Below are 17,203 nucleotides of genomic sequence, written 5' to 3'. Positions count from 1 at the left end.
CATCCCCTGTCCATCCATCTTTCTATGTCAGTCTCTGTAATATTCTGACCTGCCAGTAGATATGGCCCTCTGATCTCTAGCTGGAAGTTGAACTCGTAGTCAATGGAGTTGATAGACTCCTCCTCCAGTAGCCAGGAGAGACACAGTTGGTTGCTTGAGCCCATCTGCTCATGAGACCCCAGAGAGCAGTGATGTCTGTCTCTCCTGAGACAGAAACAAAAAAAGAAATCCCACACGTCACTGCTTATTGATCTAGGATAAGTCCCTTTTCATTCGAAAAGAGCTGTTAAACATATTTGACCAGTGGGCAACAGGTGACTTTTCATCACCAAACAGAAAAGTGTACATAGCTAACAACTATTGTTAATGTCCTACTTCCTGCTTGTGTTCGGAGAGAAAGCCTGTTCCTCTTTAATGGAGCGCTGGACCCTCGGAGTGCAGACAGGCGGTGAAGTGACACGTATGCCCCCATTTGGAAGGGTGGAAAGTTCATAGGATGTGCTGACCAACACATTCACAGTCTCCAGAGGTGGAATGACCCCCAGGTTTACCACCAACACCATCCTCTCTAGATCCTCATCAAGTGCCACATGACCTGCGGCACAATCGCAAAGTACTATTCAGGGTCCAATCAAGGCCATGTAATCAGCGTGTTCCATTACCTTTAATGAGCAAGTGAAGTGGAGTCACTGTGTCTAACCGTAAGAGTGCTTTAGTAGGATCACCTCACCCCTCGTCCCTATCACAGTATTCATCAGGATACAATACCCCTGTTCTAGACCAGCACTCTGAGAAGGCTTATGGCTGCAGACAGGATACTTAGATAATCTTCACACAATTTTTGAATTCCACGAGCAATTTTGAATGGCAGTAATGCAAAGGAAGTTCTGGATGAAGTCAAAACATGCCAACATTTGAGGGCAGTATTAAAAGCAAAGCACAAAATCCCACCATTGCCACTCTTTAGATTTCCGTTAGTCGCTGTGCAGCAGTGGAAGTAGCAATCTTCAATCTTTGTCTTGTCTTTGATCTGCACCGTTATTATCTGGCTGGATATCATCGCCTCAAAGCCCACCACCACTGAGCCCTCCTCCAGCGGGTAAATGAAGATACCTCAAAAAAAGAAACAAAATAAAATGATACATTAATTCATCTACATTTCAGCAACATTAGGAAATAAAGTAAAGTATGCAATTATTTCTTCTTAATTAAGTCATTTAGCAGTAATATCTTTGAAAAAGAAATGGCAACTGCTATTTCAGTATCCAACAAAGGCACAATTTATTTCTTTTTACTATCTGGATCTGGACTTTTGAAAAGCACTTCTATTCAATTTTGCCATGAAGGTCTTGAGAAATTCAGCCTTATTCAACACTAACCTAAAATGTACTAAAATGTTATTTGGTTATCAAAACACACCAGGGATATTTCTAGTCTTTACATCGACAGCTAAATTAGTTTGGATGTGTAAAGTAGAATTGTAACGTAATGCCAATAGCTATGTCGGTATTTGGTGCTCCAGATATCTGGATTCAGATCTAAACCTGAAGTGGGTGTGGTCAAAACCTGAAGGGGATTTTTTTTATTAATTATGAACCCTACCATAAATGCCCCAGAAAACCTGGTAAAAAAAAAAAAAACAGAGGTAGAAATGCCAGTCTTGTCAGTATCGTGTGTGAGTTCCTCAACCTCAGCTACATCGCTTAAGTTCATAATTGGTTTAAACTAGATGTGTGCTGGACTTTTTTTTAAATTTTTTTTTATCCCTCTGGCATAGTTATTATTTTTGTTTGTACATACCTGCTTAATTTTCTAATGAATTTAGTTGGTTCTGTTTCCCTAAATGTAACATAGTAGCGTCATTTAAACCCTCATGACTTTGATCAGGTAGTTAGATAATAACACACTCCCTGCTGACAACAAAGCATTAACATGATCTTTCTTTGTAACTTCAGCTTCGTATCTGACTGCTTGTTCACACCAGAATGAAAGTAAAAACCTGCCACTCAGGCAACTTGTTTTGCATCCTACGGGAAACCAGTCTTGATGCAGTCTCGACCAGATGCCCCGTGAACCTTTCTGGCAAGCTTTCTCTTTTTGGATCTCTGGCATCTGATACATTTTTTTGAATGTAAAACTAAATGGGAAAGACAATTGGACCTAAAACACTTCCTTGTGTTGTTCTTTTATAAGACAGTTGTGGATTTGCTATACCCTGCCCGCACAATGACAAGGCCTTTATCAATCACCCTGATTCCTTCCTTCGAGCATGTCACAGGTTAATGTTGTTAAGCTACTACGGCTGACAGCAACAAGCTCTCTCAAGACAGAGTTAGGCTGCCAAAGGAATTTCTACTGTCTGGCCTGAACGATTTTGTAGGTCTTCAGAGGGTAGGTGAAGCCCAGGCTACACATTCAAGTGCATCCACTTGCCAGAAAAAAGGATTGTGAGTCGTATTATATAACAAAAGAATGTCTTGGTTGTAGTACATTAGGTCTGTATGGGAAATACACATCCTATATATTCTGTGGCCCAATTTGATGCATTGCTGGAAAGATCTGCAAAAACACTTTTAAGCTAAGGCATGTAATGAAGACGATATCATCTGTTATATCACCCGATACATTCAAAACCACCATTTAATACCAAGTATGGCAGGAGCTCAGATCTCAGATCTCTATCATCATTGTGGTGAATACAGAGAGAGGGCACTCTCACCTTCTATGGGGTGATCTTCAATGTTTTCATACGTCATGGAGGCTGTCATGGCCAGGGTGTAACCGCGGACACAGGAAGTGATGTCAGAGACGCTGAGTGGTAGCGCGCTACGCTTGGCCTTGTTGATCAGGCCTGGCATGCTTGCAGACTGTCAGGTGTTCTCTCACACACACAGAACTGCGATGGGGAAGGTCTCTGAAAACACGGACCACCAACAAAGTCACATGCTGACACATTTCTATTTAACACAACATTTCTACATTGCGCTATTGCAGTGTACATATCCATCAATCCATTTTCAATACCACTTATATTACACAGGGTCACGGGGGAGCCTGGAGCCTATCCCAGGGAACTCAGGGCGAGGGACACCCTGGATGGGGAGCGAGTCCATTGCAGGGCACAATCGCACACACACTCACACACCAAGGACAATTTCGAAATGGCAATCAGCCTACAACGCATGTCTTTGGACTGGCGGAGGAAACCGGATTACCTGGAGGAAACCCCCGAAGCACAGGGAGAACATGCAAACTCCACACACACAGGCCGGAGGTGGGATTTCAACCCTCAACCCTGGAGGTTCGAGGCTTGGGACTTATTATTCTATTTATCTATCTATCTAGCTATCACGATCACCCACTTTCAGTAATAGCTTTATCCTGATCCGGGTCACAGTGGCGATAGGAGTCTATCCCGGGAAATGAAGCAGGAATGCACCCTTTATGAGAAGCCAGTCTACCACAGAGCACCCTGCACACACACATTCGCACCTAGGGACAGTTTCTCATAGCCAGTTCATCTACTGGCATGGTTTTGGGAGGAGGGAGGAAACCAGAGAACCCAGAGGAAACCCACAGGGAAACATGGGCAATCACGGCCAACACCACACGAGCTCAGGATCGAACTGAGGATCTGTACCTGTACCACCGTGTGCAGATACATATTTCGATTTTTTCCTACAGTCTCATACAGTATAACACACATCTTAACCTGTGAATCCGAGTTGTTTAAGAAGATTAAGAATGCTTAATGCTATTAATGCTATTGGCTTAATTCATTAAAATAGGCCAACAAGGAAAGTCAACAAGAAAGGATAATCGGCTTTTCACAGTACTATTATTGTTACATTACATTACATTACATTACATCTATCCACTTTAACCCTTTTTAACCCACACTTTAACCCATATCCATGTTTTTTTTTAATGCTCAATTGCTTACTGTTTTCCTCTTCTCCATGTTTTTTTTTCTGGAATAATGTGAGGTTTATGTGCGAGTACAGGCTTATGTGAGGACAGCCTTCTGAAAAGCTGACTTAATTGCATGTGGCAGAAATGTATCTCTCATAACCTAATCCCTCGCCCAGAATAAAGCAAGAGATGGCAGCTGAAGATTAAACATCTCTCTGAGTGTTATCACAGACCAACATCAGCATCCAGCATCACAATCATCCATCCCGTCCAACTTCCAGCCAGCAATAACTCATGCACAGAGGAAGCGTTGTATTACATTAGGCTTTGGCATGTCGCTATATTGAGATGAGAAACGAGAAGGGACAGCAGCGATGCGTTAAACCGTTCTACCTTGCAAGTCTGTGCCAAGACTGCCATCAAGTGTCCAGTATACAGTGTGCGTCTGAAACAAAGCAGGTGCCTCGTAATCGGATTTCGTTCTGATTGAGATTTTGTGAGCTGGAAAATAAACCGAGCAGCATCCCAGATAACCTATATTTAGCCCGGTTGGTGGTTACGGCAAGCCAGATTCAATTATAGGATCCCTGTAATGAGCTTGATCACTTATGATTTGAGTTGTCACATCTGATACAGACACTGACCAGGAGAGGAAAAAAAGAGGAGAGCAGAGGAGTTGGGAGTCCAGGAAACCCCCCAAGCATGACTCAGTTCCTCTCCCAGGAGTCTCGGCTGAGTGAATCAGTGCACAGGCTAATGAGAGATCTCCAGCGTCTAGTATAAACCGCTCTACCCCTTGCGACCGTTCATGCAGAGAGACATGCTGAGAACACGCTGCAGAAGTCACCTGTTGATCCGTACTGCGTGTTCACATCACACCGGCTTCACTGATTAATTCTCCTGCACTTTTTTTTTCTTTTTTAAAACCTAAATTGAACATACATCTGCGGTTGGATTTTTGGGATTCAGCCAACAAAGCATGCCAGATTCGATCCTTTACACTTAAACACAACTAACCAGAGACTTTCAAACAAAACAAAACAAAAGGTGAATGACAGGCTGAAATGCAAAGCAGCACTCTTACCTCACATTGGTGTTGAGAGGACGGAGGAAATCTCTTCTAATACTTGCAAGGTTTTGAGGAAGCAGCATGAAAGGCAGTCCTTTTCCCTCTGCCTTTTTCTTCCTACCTTTCTCTCTGTCTGTGTCTGTGTGAATGGCGTAGAGGAAACCGCAGCTGTCACAGGTGGTTGAAACTCTGAATTAAACCACTCTCACAAAACAACTGAGAGAGGGAGACAGAGAGACTGTGAGATGTGTGTGTGTGTGTGTGTGTGTGTGTGTGTGTGTGTGTGCATGAGAAGCAGCTGCAACCCCACCAATGCAGTTGCTCGCCACAGCAACATGTGGTTATAAAAAGTAGCTCTTGGTCGGTGCCTGGAGCTGCTGGTGGTGGAGGGATGCGGAGACAGAAGGATGCGGAGAAGGATGTGGATGCATATCTCATTTAGCAACATAATATCCCCCCAACTACTCCATCCCCTCAGCACCACCTAGTGTGCCCTCCTCTCCTCTCCTCTCCTCTCCTCTCCTCGGCTGGCCACAGTCACTGATGAGGGCGTCTATTCACGCGTCCTTTTTGATAAATCAGCGCGGAAATGAAATGCACCAGCATGCACAGAGAGCACAGCAGTCTTGCCCCCACAGGCAGCTACATATGTTTTGCTTGATTGCTAATCAGTAAAATTTTGCTTTGTTTTTTTTTTTCTTCCCCTCTCTCACTCTCTTCACATTTCTGCCAATGTGGCTCATTTGATCCATCTGCTTTTGCACAGAAGGTAACCATGACAATCAATATGGAGCCTCTAGGGCTTCTTAAAGACAACAGGTTGGGGTATGTGTGTGTGTGTGTGTGTGTGTGTGTGTGTGTGTGTGTGTGTGTGTGTGCTAGGAGGGCTTAACTGAGCTTTCACAATTAAATTAAATCCCTCTCTCTCTCTCTCTCTCTCTCTCTTTCTCTCTCTCTCTCGCTCTCTCTTACTATCTCTCTGTCTCTCTTAATTACAACTAACACAATTATAGAATAATTTATCCTTTCTTTAATAAAATATGCACGACTATTCTTATCTGTTACACATCAGCAGTAAATGTCTTCGTCAGACATGAGATTATTATCAAGAGTGTCAACAGCATCTGGCCTCAGCAGCTTGTCTCTACATTTCATAACATGTGGAACTTCTCCGCAGTGACAAGACCGCTTAGCCTTTTTCGCCAAATTCAAAACAATTTAAAGAGCCTTGTGGGTTTTTTTTTAATGGGTCAAATGAAACCTTCAGCATGAAAACAATATGATAATCTTTGTTCGATTATTTATTACTTATGCGTGATTATTATTTCCGATAAAGATCATTATAGACATTCACTTACTTGGTAGGACCGCCTTTTCACAGCTTCCTCAAGGTCTGGAACATTTCTTTCAGATTCTGGTCAATGTTTACATGAACACATTATATAATTGCATAATTTCATTCTGCGAATCTGCCATTCTACCAAATCCTGAAGGAGCTCTTTTGGATTCAGGTCCCGTGACAAGGGAGGCCGGTGAAGTACACTGAACTCACTGTCATGTTCAAGGAGCTAGTTTGAGACAGCTTTGACATGGCACATTATCATCTTGGAAGTAGCTGTAGCATTCAAACCATGCTCGATTGATATTAAGGGGCCATGTGTGTGCCAAGAAAACATTCCCCACAGCATCACACCACCACCACCAGGTTCAGGCCGAACCTTTAAAACAAGGCAGCTTGGGTTCATGGATTCATGTTGACATTAAATCGCAGCAGAAATCAAAATTCATCAGACCAGGCAATGTTTTTCTGATCTTCAGATGTCGCCACAGATTTCTGTTCTTGGTTGAGAGGACTGGAAACCCACAAGGTTCCATCTATTGAGCATTCTGTGGTGCTTTTCATGGTTGTAAAGAGCCTAACATTAAAATATAATTTAAAATCACATATTACATTCAGTATTAAAAGAAAAAGTTTACACACCCCTGTTGAAATTGCAGCTTTTTGTGATGTAAAAAAAAAAATGAAACTAAGATAAAAATCATATCAGATTTTTTTTTCACCTTTAATGTGATATAGCAACCAAAATTCAAGTGAAAAACAAATAGAAAAGTTCACACCACTTAACTAATACTTTAAATACAGCACTCAGTCTTTTTGCATAAGAGTCTACCAGCTTGGCACATCCTGATTGGTCAATTGGGATCTCCTTTGAACAGTCCTCTTCAAGTCATTTCACAGGTTTTCGACAGGATTTAGATCTGCATCACTCCACCACCTTGATCTTCTTCTTCTGAGGCCATTTTGTTGTTAACTTGGATTTGTGCTTTGGGTCATTATCAGACTGGAAGATGAAAGTTTTCTTCATTTTCACTGTCTAACAGAAGCCTGCAATTTTAACAGGGCGGTGTAGAATTTTTATGTCCACTGTATATTATTCTATGTGTTCAGGATTCAAATTTTAAAGTGGTCCAATGTTCCCGCAATGGGTTTGGCACCCCGGCCATGGTTTTCCCCGGCCTTGTGCCCCTAGTTCCCTGGTATAGGCTCCAGGCTTCCCACAACCCTGTGTTGGATAAGCGGTACAGAATATGGATGGATGGATGGATAGATGGATGGATGGAAGTGGTCCAGTGTAATTAGTATGAATGAAACAAGTACGAATGCATATTTCAGTTTTTAGACGCTGTTCTTCCACTGCAGTAAGAGTGATATATGGAGGCAATTTAAATAAACAGGCACCAGTGGAAATGCTGCATTGAGAGAAGGTCATCTTGCTTTGATATAAAACACACTGATTAGTGGAATATCCTTTTTTTATTATGTATCTCCAGTCATGAGGATGAAACCTGGATGATGAACCGCATCAAGAGGATTTAGTAAAATGGAAGGTAGCATCTCCTGCACATTTTAGTGTTTTTCCTGCTCTTTGAGACTGGTAACACACAACTACTGACAACCTTCACAGCCATTTTACAGTTGTACATCCAACAGTACAGTGCGTGTGATTTGTTTGGAACGGTTTGTGTTTTGGATAGTTCAGTATAAATAAAACGCTCAATACACGTGTGTAATAGTGTTTGATGTTTTTACATTGTTTAAGAATTTTTATTTCATTGTTTTGTCCTACACTGACAAATGAATTTGATTAATTTGTGTTCATTCACAGCTCAGAAGTTAAATTGTGATTCAGATGCGAGAAGAATCGGTTCATATATGCGACTCGGTTCTATAAGGGGTATTCGGCTAAAAGAGCCGGCTCATTCACGAACGACACATCACCACTGCGTACATAGTACTGCAGCAATTTATCTACGTTAATGCCTCAGTCTTTGTAAGCTACATGACATTTTCCAGATAAAATGAGCTTATAATTTACTGGCGCTGTTTTTGACCAGCAGGAACTAAAGTTTCGTTTTTTCGAAACCAGACCGGACAACTGAAGAAGAGACACAAGAACCGTTAGAAACAAGTGGAGCTCAGCATAGCGGCAAAGCAGTATTTTGGAAAAAGTTGCCTGAATTTATAAAAGCAGTATTAAATATATATACATATATATTGTCAAGCAGAAAGAAATGGCTACCGACTCGTGGGCATTGTCTGTTGATCAACAAGAAGCAACAACCAAAATAGTAAGAAGTTGGTTATTTATTTATTTGTTTGTTTATTAAGAAGACTCGCCGCATCATCATGCTGCACGTGCTAACAGGTTAGCTAACTGAGACAGCAGTGTTTGGGTCGCGTGCGCTGCGGACACACCTGTTTATATTTCGATTTTTCGGATATTTATCCGTTTTTAATCACATTTATATATATAAAATAGCTTGAATGTTCTTCTAATATCCTCAAAATATTGGCTAAAATAATCAATTATTCATCAGTATAATGAAATAACGGTAATTAATCGCAGTTAATCGGGCAAACAAAATACTTTTATATAAAAAATACAAAATCTATTATACTTTCAATCATTTCAGCAGAAATCAGACTTTTCCTTCATAGTACAAGCTTGTATTCATTTAAATGAATAAAATTTAATCGTGATATAGTTTTATATATATGTATGTGTGTGTGTGTGTGTGTGTATATATATATATATATATATATATATATATATATATATATATATATATATATATATAATATGCTTTTTTTTTTTTTTTTTTTTACAAATAAACTTTCCAGTGATTTCTATCCAAAAGGGCAAAAAGAAACCCTTCATGTATTATTTTCACAAAATATTTGTAAATATTATTTTGAATTTTTCATTATTTATTTTAGATTATTTTATTTGCTATATATTTAACATCAAATCATCTGCCTCCAATCAGTTTGTAGTTCAATTTCTAAAAGAAAATGTAAATGAATATCTCATAATCAAACGTAATCATTACTTTATATCGTCATATTTCCCAGCTCTATATTTAATGTCCGTTATTTAATGTATGTCAAAGTTAGTCATTTTTTACTAATTTTGGAAGCCAAGAATAATTGTATTTTTTTAAGTTATCACGGTTAAAGTGCAATTAACCGTATAGCCTCGTGTTCAGTTCATCATCAGGAAATATTTAGATTAGTAAATTAAATTACAGTGTGAATCACAATCTTGTATTATTCTATACTGTACATATGTTGTGTACGGTATATTAGACTTTTCTTTCCTGTTATTATTTTCCTGATAAACCCCACCCAAATGTTTTTATTCCTTAGATAATGTATTTTTCATGTTAGTGTTAGCTGTGCAGTAACTATCCGCTGTTCTAGACTGTTTTTAATCCTGTGTTATTTTGCTCTGAACAGTTTGAAGTGCTGCGGATTAGAGAAAGTCGAGTCGTCCAGAATGCTGAACTGAAAGGTAGTTGTCTATTGCATGCGAACACACACACACACACACACACACACACACACACACACACACACTCTTTGGATGAGTTTTATGTTCTTAATGAAAGGTCAGACAAAGTAGTTCTGAACTGTAGTTTGTGTGTGTGTGTATTCTTTAATGTTCAGAAACAGAAAAACCTACAGATGGTGACAAATCGGATGAAGAAGAAAAAGGTGAGTGCTTTCTCTTCACACGTGGTTAAAGTCAGACACCTGGTATTTGCAAAGCTTTATTGTTTGCAGTCAGATTTATATGGATAGCTGACCGTGACCACCATGTGATAAGTGTTTCCCAACATTACAAATTGATTTTCTGGGCTATGCAGCGTGGAGAGAAGTCGGAATTGTAGCCAAAAATTTAGTTTCTCACACTTTCACAATTTTCACTACCAACTGAGCCACAACCGCCAATAAGGGAACCCTTTATTAATTAAAGAAGAACGTGTCCTATTATCATAAACTCATTCGTTTCCTCACCAGCCTCTCTTACAGTTAATAAGATATCAGTTTACAAAAGGCAGCTTGCCATGTCACCAAGAAAAGCAGAAATCACAAAGTCCTCTATGCTGAAGATTTTCCCGTCATGGGAAACAGTGCTGACACTGGAGACTCCTTCCATAAAAGTTGTAAAATAAAGTCTCCTTACGCCATATAAACCATTATTCTTTTGTTAAATGACAACACCTTCAAAAAAAAATCCATTCATATTTAGTCTTAGATTATATGTAACATATAATGTAACAGAAATAATTTCATAGAATACCAGATTGTAATGCTTAATAATTTCTTTAGTGTTATATATATATATATATATATATATATATATATATATATATATATATATATATATATATATAGATAGATAGATAGATATATATATATATATATATATATATATATATAGATAGATAGATAGATAGATAGATAGATAGATATATATATATATATATATATATATATATATATATATATATATATATATATATATATAGATATATATATATATATATATATATATATAGATATATATATATATATATATATATAGATATATATATATATATATATAGATAGATAGATAGATAGATAGATAGATATATAGATATATATATATATATATATATATATATATATATATATATATATATAGATATATATATATATATATATATATATATATATATATAGATGAGATTGTGTACCATGAGATGAGTGTACCATGACGTAATTAATCACAAGATCTAAATCATATCACCCTGGCTTGTGGGATCTTGTGGGAACTTCATATGAAGTTAAATTCGTGTGGTTATATTGGATTCAGCTGTTGTGGATTTTGTGTTTGTGTTCTAGAGGACCGAGCTGCACAGTCTCTTCTTAATAAGTTAATCAGGAACAGTCTGGTCAACAACACAAACCAGGTGGAGGTGCTGCAGAGAGACCCGAATTCACCACTCTACTCGGTCAAGACATTTGAAGAGCTGCATCTGTAAGTAAATACACCTTAAAGACTAGCGGTGGAACACAATGCCACTGTCTCAGTATCTGTATTCAGACTGAAACACAGATATAGCAATCTACAGAGCTTAGCTCTATTCAGCTCCTGAACGTTCTACAGTTCCTCAGCCTCAGCTACTTCACCCGAGTTTATACTCGGTCTCAGTCAGACACCCAGTGGACACTTCTGGCAAACTTTCTAACGTAATCCAGCCTGAGTGATGTTGGACCAAAAAAAAACAAAACAAGTAGCGTGTCTCGTATTTGTGTTTCTTTTAGAATATATTACCTGTTTATTCGGAGTAACGTATTGATATTCGCTTAGGTCTGTAGTAAAGATACTTGCAGTGACCGCAGTTTCCTGGAAATCAAACCCATACTGTGATTTTGTGTGGGACTGTATGATTGTGTGACTGCCTGGGAAAATAATTGATTATATTATTGCATAATTCTTCGCTCTTGTAATGTCCTCCAACTTTGGCGTACTCGCCGTGTGTGTCGTGTGTAATGAAATTGAACTGGCTTGTCAGATTCCAGTCCCTCACGAATTCACACTCACTGTGTTTCCAGAAAACCTCAGCTGCTGCAGGGAGTCTACGCAATGGGCTTCAACAGACCTTCAAAAATCCAGGAGACCGCACTGCCGATGATGCTGGCAGAACCGTGAGCGCACCGTTTCTACCTACGCGTCTGAGCCAGCTACTGATCTGTGCTCAAAGGCGTTTCATTATGATGCACAGAGTCTAACTCTGACCCGAGGCATGCGTTTGAGTATTTTATTGTAGAAATGTTATGTAGCACAGAGCGAGAGAGAGAGAAGGGAAGAGCTTTGGAGGATAGAAAGAGCAGACAGGGGAAACAGAGACAGACTTCCTGGTATACTTAATTAAACGCAAAAAGGTTTTAGATCAGACCCACCATCTTTTAAATCCAGTTAGAAATATTTCGAATCTCGGACTTTGTACTGTGTTGATTGTTTTGCCATAATATATTTGGAAAACAACATATGGGACTTAATGATTTTAAGCTCTACTAAGCCTCTATTTGCCCAAAATGTGTGTGTGTGCGCGTGCGCGCGCTGTGTGGTTGCAGACCGCAGAACCTGATCGCTCAGTCTCAGTCCGGGACGGGGAAAACCGCTGCCTTCGTACTGGCCATGCTGAGCCACGTCGACCCGGCGAACAAGTGGACTCAGGTGAGCAGGAGCAGTTTGTGTATATCCTCACGCCGTTGCTGAATACTCGATTCCGATTGGTCAGAACGTGCCACTTAATTTTCCACTGGACTGCAAGGTTCGTAATAGTTGGCTCCTTCTGATGTTATAATTTCTAGGAAAGTCTTGACGACTTTGCACTGTAACTATATGTATTACATAATTACCTCGATTTAACTAGAAACATAGCATGTGCATGTTGTTTTTGAATAAACAGAAATCATCCGCACTAGCAGATAGCTGTGGTATAAGAGGAATAAAACACTCCCGGACATGCTGTGGTAACAGTAACTCCACTTCATGGCAATGTTTAACCATTGTTTATTATTTTCCTCTAACAGTGTTTTATTCCTTACTCTTTTAGATCTCTAATGATAGCCAGACAATGCTATAAATGTGTTCTTGTTTTATTGTAAAGCTGATGGACGTACTCACAGTTTTAACCGATCCAGCTGAACCAATACTCTGGAAATGAAGCTCGGTCTTGCATTCAATTTGTGCTGTTTAGTGCGTCGTTAAAACTTAGTCGCTGCTTCCAGGTTACAAATCTGTTAAAGCATGGAATCGAGGTGGTAAAACAGCCGGTTGGTGCCGGGAGCTCAATAACGTTTGGATCTGCCGGCTTTGGTTGGATTCCTCTTCCGCTGTCGATTACTAGATAATGACAAGTGTCTCTTCGATTAGATTAGAGGTCGACCGATTGATCGGTTTTGACGATTAATCGGCACCGATAACCGATTACTAGAAACATCGGTTATCTGCAAAAATCCACACCGATAGTTTTTCCCGGCTGAGGAGAGTCCGCTGTCATTATACAGTACGAGAGCGGCCTCTAGAGGCGAAATAAAAACTACATCTGACATCTACTTCTAATTGTGTTATTTGAAGTGGGTTTTTTAAAATTAATTTTGAATGTCTCTATTTTATTTGTTTATTTGGAGTGTTACTTTTTGGTTCACTTTAATATTTATTAATAGTTAAAATATATTCATATTTATCTATTTATTTCATTTTAAAAAAGTACATTACATGTTCATGGTACAGTAAGTACTGTTTATTTTTGTAATAAAGTTATTACAAAAATATTTTAATCTGAGTGTTTCAGTTTTTCAAGTTTCAGTTTTAAAAACTTAATCGGTTAATTAAAAGGTTATCAGGACGTACCTGTGGATCGGTAATCCGTCGACCTCTAGATTAGGTATACAGAATAGGACATTTTGGTGCTCTCCTCTAAGCATGTTGAGCTGCCCTCAGACATTGTCTGAGTGATGATGGGACCGGTTTTCGAAAACTGGGAAATCAGTATCACTGCATGTATCATGTGTAAATGAGTCAATTGTACATTTTGGTGTTTTGTTGTGTCCCCTGCAGTGTCTGTGCCTGTCTCCAACCTATGAGCTCACCCTACAGACAGGTAAAGTCGTGGAGCAGATGGGCAAGTTCTACCCTGAGGTGAAATTGGCATACGCCATTCGAGGCAATAAAAGTAAGAGAACTCCGTCCTACCACCCGTTGTGCAGTGACTAATTTGAATAATGGAATTTAGCGGGAGTGCGTATAACTTCCTGTGCCGTTCCTCAGTGGATGGTGGGAGTAAAATCCAGGAGCAGATCGTGATCGGCACCCCAGGCACCATGTCTGACTGGTTAACCAAAAAAAAGGTGATCGACCCCAAGAAGGTTCGGGTGTTCGTACTGGACGAGGCCGACGTCATGATCGGCATGCAGGGTCACCAAGACCAGAGCATCCGCATCCAGAGGTGAGCGACGTGACCAGCAGGCGACACAAGTAATCAAAAACAGCTTTGTACGTTTTGTGAAATATAAGTAGAGCCGAGCAGTAAATACGCATCACTGCTCACCAAGTCACGTGACCCATTCCTCTGTCGCGCAGGAAGCTGCCCGAAGACTGTCAGATGCTGCTCTTCTCTGCAACCTTCGAGGACACAGTGTGGCAGTTTGCCGAGCGCATCGTCCCTGATCCCAACGTTATCCGACTGAAGCGAGAGGAGGAGACCCTGGACACCATCAAGCAGTATTACGTGCTCTGCAAAGACAGACAGGACAAGTTTAACGCGCTGTGTAACATCTACGGCGCAATCACAATCGCACAAGCCATGATCTTTTGCCATGTAAGTGCTACCAATGAGCTAATATAATCCATGACCTCGATGTGTCGAAAGGGAAAGATGTTTGTTCACGTCATGTCTCCTTGCTGCAGACTCGCAGGACAGCAGCCTGGCTGTCAGCAAAGATGGCAGCAGACGGTCACCAGGTGGCGCTGCTGAGCGGAGAACTGGCCGTCGAACAAAGAGCGGCAATCATTGAGCGCTTCAGAGAAGGCAAAGAGAAAGTGCTGATAACCACTAACGTGTGTGCGAGAGGCGAGTACTAGGACATGTTTACTATGTTTGCTATGTCATCGTGAGAAATATTTACAGCGACTTTGTTTACACATTAAATGATTTTCATCAGTTTGAATGAATATGTAGTCTAAACTCTGAATTTGTTCCGAAGTGTTGAACAATGCGCCAATAATTACTTCTTTTTTTTTTTTTTAATGTCCTACAATTGTTCAGTTTATATTTCCAGTTAATGTTGTGACACTTCCACGAAACAGTCATTCCCTCACCTGCATCTCTTTCTTCTTTCTCTTGACCTTAATACGACTAAGAAATAAAAGCGCAAAATCGTCTGTGGCAGAAAACTTACTGTTACAAAGAGCTGACACTGGAGACTCCTTCATTAAAATGCTAAATAAACATCTCCATACAGAAACCTTACTTAAATAGAAACGCTTTCTAAAATCCGTTTACGTAAGTCCTCGTGAATTAGCCGTTAACGTAGAAACGATAACGTATGAGAACGAGCACACTGACGTCACTCGGATTACGGTTGGAAACCGCTGTCCGAGGTGCTGTTACAGTACGTTAATGAACACCTTCCAACCAATCAGATTGAAGAATTCCGCCACGCCGTGGTACAAGTCGATCACTCCATCGCTCACTCGTCTGTTCTAAACAGAACACTGCATAGAACAATGAGAGTTCAGATGCTGACCCACTACACAGTAAATACAAACGCAACTTGTGATTTGTGCTCAGCAGGTATCGACGTAGAGCAGGTTTCCGTGGTGATCAACTTTGACCTCCCCCTGGACAAAGACGGCAACCCAGACAACGAGACCTACCTGCACAGGATCGGCAGGACGGGGCGCTTCGGCAAGCGAGGCCTGGCCATCAACATGGTGGACAGCAGGCGGAGCCTGGCCGTGCTCCGAGCCATCGAGGAACACTTCAGTAAGTCCGTTAGTTCTTGCTGAAATTCCACAGAAATGTTCGGTTTGGAATTTGAACGATTTATTTGTCTTTTGTAGATAAGAAAATAGTGAAGCTGGACACGGGGGATCTTGACGAAATGGAAAAGATTGCACACTGATTGAGGTGATTAAGAAGAGTTAACTGCACTACATAACATAACATCCGGCTTGAATTGAGTTTACTCTGAGCTAAGGACGTGTTTACATTTCCACTTACCTCGCCTTACCTTTAAAGAAAACGTTTTAAACTTGAACCTTTGCCTTTGACTTTATCCTTAGCTGATAGTTAATAAGTTTTGAGGTTGTTTTGTTTCGGTTGATGCACTTTCTGTTTTCATTAACAGGTCAGTGACACTGCTCACTGCATTAAGCTAATTAATTACTGAGGGGTTTTTTTGTGTGTGGAGTTTTTTTGGGTTTTTTTTGGCCAGACTAATTACATGCAATCGTAGCTGTATTCTGTTGTCGTTTTCTACTGTGAAACGAACACCATTCGGTGTCTCTAAAGAACTATATGCATTTTGATGCATATGCTGTGGAAAGCACACGGGTCCAAAAACCAACCAAAGGGAGTATTAGTCTTATCAATATGACACTAATGTTGCACTTTGACTGACATTTTGAGGATCAGGATTTGAAGAATGTAAAATAAAAAATAAAAAAAACCTCCTTCCTAGAATATATATATATATGCATTCCTAGTCATTTAAAGCACTCCTTTAAGTGAAGGACTGTTACAACCCATCTGTTCCGGTGAGACGTTTATCCCTTGCGATGACAAGAGGAGTAAAATAAAAACAGTTTCATTTTTGGATCTAAGATCATATCATTATGATAGGTTTTTTGTTCGTGTGTTTACCGACGTATTCCTGGATGATTAGAGATGGTTCCGTTTGTGTGATTTCTTTAAGATGAAGGAACGGCTGATTGAATATTTTTTGCTTTGTTACTTGAAGTATGCACTTTGGTTTCTGAACGCTGTGTTTGCGTTCGAGCGAACTCGGTTACAGACGTGCTGTACAATTTAATTTGCGGCACTCGCTTTGTTTTTTTGTTTGTTTGTTTTTCCTGTTCTGCAGGATTCAGCTATTTGGAGTTGTTTACTGATTTGTTGAATAAAAAAAAAAAATCCTGCCTACTGGAACTACTCTCGTAGTATTTTATTTACTTCCTAATTTGCATGTATTTAGTGTTTATATATATATACCATACATGGAGTTGATGTTATTACTACCCTCACTGGTTCTACATGAATTGGCCATTTTATCATGTCATTAACATTTTAAAATAATAAGAATAATAAAACACTGTTACA

The 17,203-nt window shown here is 39.8% G+C and overlaps 2 protein-coding genes across 2 annotated transcripts in view; one reads left to right on the top strand and one right to left on the bottom strand.

Moving 5' to 3' along the window:
• Positions 1 to 2,858, bottom strand: part of vwa5b1 (von Willebrand factor A domain containing 5B1) — a 31,570-nt gene extending 28,712 nt beyond the window's left edge. The window contains exons 1-4 of the mRNA XM_047160509.2: positions 2,720 to 2,858; positions 952 to 1,113; positions 376 to 595; positions 50 to 204 (exon numbers count right to left, since the gene is read on the bottom strand). Coding sequence (XP_047016465.2) covers positions 50 to 204; positions 376 to 595; positions 952 to 1,113; positions 2,720 to 2,858 — 676 coding nt within the window. The remainder of the gene's footprint in view (positions 1 to 49; positions 205 to 375; positions 596 to 951; positions 1,114 to 2,719) is intronic.
• Positions 2,859 to 8,235: 5,377 nt separating this feature from the next.
• Positions 8,236 to 17,032, top strand: ddx19a (DEAD-box helicase 19a). Its single transcript, XM_017486416.3, has 12 exons — positions 8,236 to 8,611; positions 9,780 to 9,834; positions 9,990 to 10,037; positions 11,214 to 11,349; positions 11,928 to 12,020; positions 12,450 to 12,552; positions 13,942 to 14,056; positions 14,152 to 14,329; positions 14,464 to 14,701; positions 14,791 to 14,953; positions 15,677 to 15,868; positions 15,946 to 17,032. The coding sequence occupies exons 1-12, from the start codon at positions 8,555 to 8,557 to the stop codon at positions 16,005 to 16,007; spliced, it is 1,440 nt and encodes a 479-aa protein (XP_017341905.1). The 5' UTR covers positions 8,236 to 8,554; the 3' UTR covers positions 16,008 to 17,032.
• The last annotated feature ends 171 nt before the right edge of the window (positions 17,033 to 17,203 follow it).

The sequence above is a fragment of the Ictalurus punctatus genome, chromosome 15, assembly GCF_001660625.3.
Source record: "Ictalurus punctatus breed USDA103 chromosome 15, Coco_2.0, whole genome shotgun sequence".
Lineage (NCBI taxonomy): Eukaryota > Metazoa > Chordata > Actinopteri > Siluriformes > Ictaluridae > Ictalurus > Ictalurus punctatus.
Note: the sequence above shows the minus strand (reverse complement) of the source record. Positions and strands in the feature narration are given on the sequence as shown.